Source organism: Anastrepha ludens, chromosome 2, assembly GCF_028408465.1.
Source record: "Anastrepha ludens isolate Willacy chromosome 2, idAnaLude1.1, whole genome shotgun sequence".
Lineage (NCBI taxonomy): Eukaryota > Metazoa > Arthropoda > Insecta > Diptera > Tephritidae > Anastrepha > Anastrepha ludens.
In genome coordinates, this window is record NC_071498.1 from 41,728,820 (window position 1) to 41,733,040 (window position 4,221).

Genomic DNA, 4,221 nt, shown 5'->3' on the forward strand with positions numbered 1-4,221 from the left:
TCGAGATATAGGTCAAAACGTGGACCCGGGTCACCTTCGGATGTGTATATACAATGTGGGTATCAAATGGAAGCTGTTAGTGAATGCTTTAGTCCAGAGTATTTTTCATGCCGCTCCGTGACTAGGGTCTCGAGATAGAGACCAAAACGTGGACCCTAGAATGTGTTTGTACAATATGGATATCAAATGAAAGCTGTTGATAAGTGCTTTAATACGGGGTAATTTTCATACCTATTGATGACTAGGGTCTCGAAATATATGCCAAAACGTGGACCCGCCGTGTCTTTGAACCGAATTAAACCAAACTTACACACATTGTTAAGTAGGTATTGAAGATGATTTCCTTATAGTTTGAATACCTATTGGTAGATAGGGTCTCGAGATATAGGTGAAAACGTGGACCCGGGTAACCTTCGGACGTGTATGTACAATATGGGTATCAAATGAAAGCTGTTGGTGAATGCTTTATGATATGTTATGTTATGTTATGTTATGTTATGTTATGTTATGTTATGTTATGTTATGTTATGTTATGTTATGTTATGTTATGTTATGTTATGTTATGTTATGTTATGTTATGTTATGTTATGTTATGTTATGTTATGTTATGTTATGTTATGTTATGTTATGTTATGTTATGTTATGTTATGTTATGTTATGTTATGTTATGTTATGTTATGTTATGTTATGTTATGTTATGTTATGTTATGTTATGTTATGTTATGTTATGTTATGTTATGTTATGTTATGTTATGTTATGTTATGTTATGTTATGTTATGTTATGTTATGTTATGTTATGTTATGTTATGTTATGTTATGTTATGTTATGTTATGTTATGTTATGTTATGTTATGTTAAAGTATATTATGTTATGTTAATGTTAACTCATTCTCTATATCCATACTAAATATCTATCAAACAACTAAAATTAAAATTTTCTTTTGAAAAATGCAACCATTCAATCAGTATTTTCTTATGACGTTATCACGTTAAACTATCGTCAGTAAACCGACTTTACAGACAACCTCTTTTTTTCCAAATGGAAGCACAATTCATTAACGGTAGCATTACTCGCGACAATTCGAAGTATAATCATGTAATATCTGTTCTGGAACCTGATTATTTATCAATGGTTTCTGACTTGATTCGTAGTCCACCCGCGGAAAACAAATATGAATCACTTAAAAACCGTTTAATTAGTGAATACACTCAATCTGATTTAAGGAAACTGAGAGTTTTACTCACTGAAATCGAACTTGGTGATGACAAACCGTCACATTTGTTACGCAAAATGCGTGATTTAGCCAAGAATGCTCTCACCGATGAAGCAATCAAGTCCCTTTGGATTGAACGTTTACCGAAAAACGTTCGTGCCGTCGTGGCAATTTCAAACGACGATCTCAACACCTGTGCTACCTTAGCAGATAAAGTTGTCGAATTGACTGCCCCAAAACTAATTTCGGAAATCAAATCGGATAACATACTCCTTCAATTGAACGCTCGTATCGATGAAGCCAAATCTTTTCACGAATTTAGAGCGAGCAGAAACCACAGTTCAAATAAATCCCAGAAGTCACACAATTCGAGTCGTTCGAATTCCAAATCTCGTAATAAAAGACCGTATTGTCGATATCATTATCGTTTTGGGGCCATGGCACGCAAGTGTGAACAGCCATGGGCATTCAAAAAGTCCGACGATAAATGTGATGAACATTCAAAAAACTAAATTCCACTTCGTCATTTGCGGTAGACGCTTATTTGTCACAGATTTTCCACTACATCAACTTCAAATTGCCTACCCACAGGGCAAATCTACTGAGACAGCAATACACAGTCCTGTAACTATTATTGAAAAAGCTATTGAATTAAAAAATAAAATCATGCTTTTCGCTTTTATTGACACTACAGAAACTTTCAATAATGCATCCTATGAGGCAATCAACAATACCTTATCTCAAAAGGACGCACCTAAACCCATTATAAGATGGATTGTATAGTTGCTGGAATCCGGAAGAATCAGTGCAGAGTTAGAAACAAGAATAGAGTATAACAAGGTCGCAAGAGATGGCCCGCAAGGGGGAGTACTCTCACCTCTTCTGTAAAGACTAGTAATAGATGAACTTCTACACAAATTTAACAATCTAAGATTCCACACTCAAGGGTATGCTGGCATGAGGAGACCATTTCTAACCGCATGCAACAAGCTATAAGTATAAGAAATAAATAGTGCACCGAAAACTGCGCTAGAGCTGTTCATATCAGCATTAAATGTCATGTCCTAAATGAATCAATCCTTCAACTCTACACAGAAGCGAACTACCTTGGTTTCAACTTTGATGAATCACTCACTTGGAACTATCTTCTTGAGAAAATTACGCCAAAAGCCACAAGAGCATTTTTTCCCTGCACAAGACTTTTTGAACAAACACCCAGAATGTCTTACAGGACATACACTACAGTTGTTAAACCCATAGTCACTTACGCTTTCCTTTCATGGTGGCATAAAGCAAAGCAACGAAAGGCGGTGAACGATCTCAACGCATTAGATGTACTCTTCGGTATACCACAACTTCCCCTTTTATCTGAAAAAGAAGCTCGTTTGAGCCCCTTAAGGGGTTATACGCAGTTATGAAGCAAATAAAAGACGGGTTGTCAAGGATTTATCCTGAAGAAACTTCAGAATATTTTAATTTGAAAATTTTTGGCGGTTATAAAAGCATCCTTCAAGAACGTAACAAAATTTTTTATTTATGAAAATGTTGATTATAGAGCGCGCTGCAGGCGATTTCTGGAACCTCCTTTAAAAAAAGACGATTTACGGTGTACATCGTAACTCAGGATTGGATTATCTGAAATCAAAAAACCAAACAAATTTTGTTAATATATTAGATTATCTAGTAATTAATCGTTCGGCTAATCAAAATAGTGAATTTTCACAAAATGGCAGCTTTTAAAACAAACGATTTCGATTTTTACGTTAAAATTTGGCTGTAAATTGATTATAAAATGGAAAATAAGTACCAGATTTACAAAAGGAACGATTAATTACTAGAAAATATATCTTTAAAGATTAAGTTAAAACGGTTGACCGATCAAACAAGCCGTTTTCGAGATATCGTGTACACCGACTTGAAAAATGCCGTTTTGAAAAAAACACGTTTAAAGTTTCAATACCTACCTTAAAACGTGCCGAGGCATATCTACATTTTTAGGTATAACTCCGAAAGTATTGCTTAGATCTACTTCAAATTTCGTGCGTATACTTTTGAATATATGTACATTACAAAAATGCAATAAAAAAATCAATTTTCTTGAAAGTCATAACTGCGTATAACCCCTTAAGATTAAAAGGCATCTCCGATCTAAAAGTGAAGAAATGAAAGGGCATTTAAAGATTTTAGAATACTTCCGACATACCTATATACTTCTGTTCTTTATAGTTATGTTACATTATCTCCCAACACACATTATTTTCAGAAACTTTCGAGTCCTTATTACTGAACATATGACCTGAAAAAATAATTATATCAACTTCAAATCCGGATATTTGGGATATACTTGTAGTACATTGATGGATCGAAATTAGAAGGTGGTAGAACAGGGGCGGGAATAGGTGAGCTAAAATTGTAAAGAAAATATTCCAATGGGTCTCTTGCCAACAATCTTCGAGGCCGAAATACACACCATTGAGTCTTGCGCCATTCTGCACAGGGGCCACATCAACGACCTCGTCAAGAGGTGGAAGGAAAAGAAATTCGTTGAACACTGGCGATATTCTATCGGTCAGCGATTCAGCAATTCCTAGCGTCGGACAGAGGAATTTCTGAGAGTCGACTTAAGACTTCTAACTGGTTACTTTGCAAGTCACTGTAGCCTGAGATATCACTTAAACCAACTTAGTCTCTCTGACTCATCATCCATCATCAGTCGATCCGTGAAATGGACACTGTAAATTAAGAACAGATTTTTTGTGAATATCCTGCACTAGGGAGAAAAAAGATACACCACTTTGGTGGTATTTCCATGTCTCCATATAAATTAAATATAAATATATAATGTGCGCGTACACCCTTTTTTGGATGTTTGGCCGAGCTCCTCCTCCTATTTGTGGTGTGAGTCTTGCTGTTGTTCCACAAACGGAGGGACCTACAGTTTCAAGCCGACTCAGAACGGCAGACATTTTTATGAAGAGCTTTTTCATATCAGAAATACACTCGGAG

At 35.6% G+C, this 4,221-nt stretch overlaps 1 protein-coding gene across 1 annotated transcript; it reads left to right on the forward strand.

Annotated features, from left to right (window-relative positions):
- Window positions 1-1,040: 1,040 nt before the first annotated feature.
- Window positions 1,041-1,727, forward strand: LOC128859737 (uncharacterized). The gene has a single exon (XM_054096829.1). It carries the CDS (start codon window positions 1,041-1,043, stop codon window positions 1,725-1,727), a length of 687 nt encoding a protein of 228 aa, XP_053952804.1.
- Window positions 1,728-4,221: the final 2,494 nt, after the last annotated feature.

What these genes read in the sequence shown, in the direction of transcription:
- LOC128859737 (XM_054096829.1), top strand. Translation starts at nt 1,041, where the DNA reads ATGGAAGCACAATTCATTAACGGTAGCATTACTCGCGACAATTCGAAG.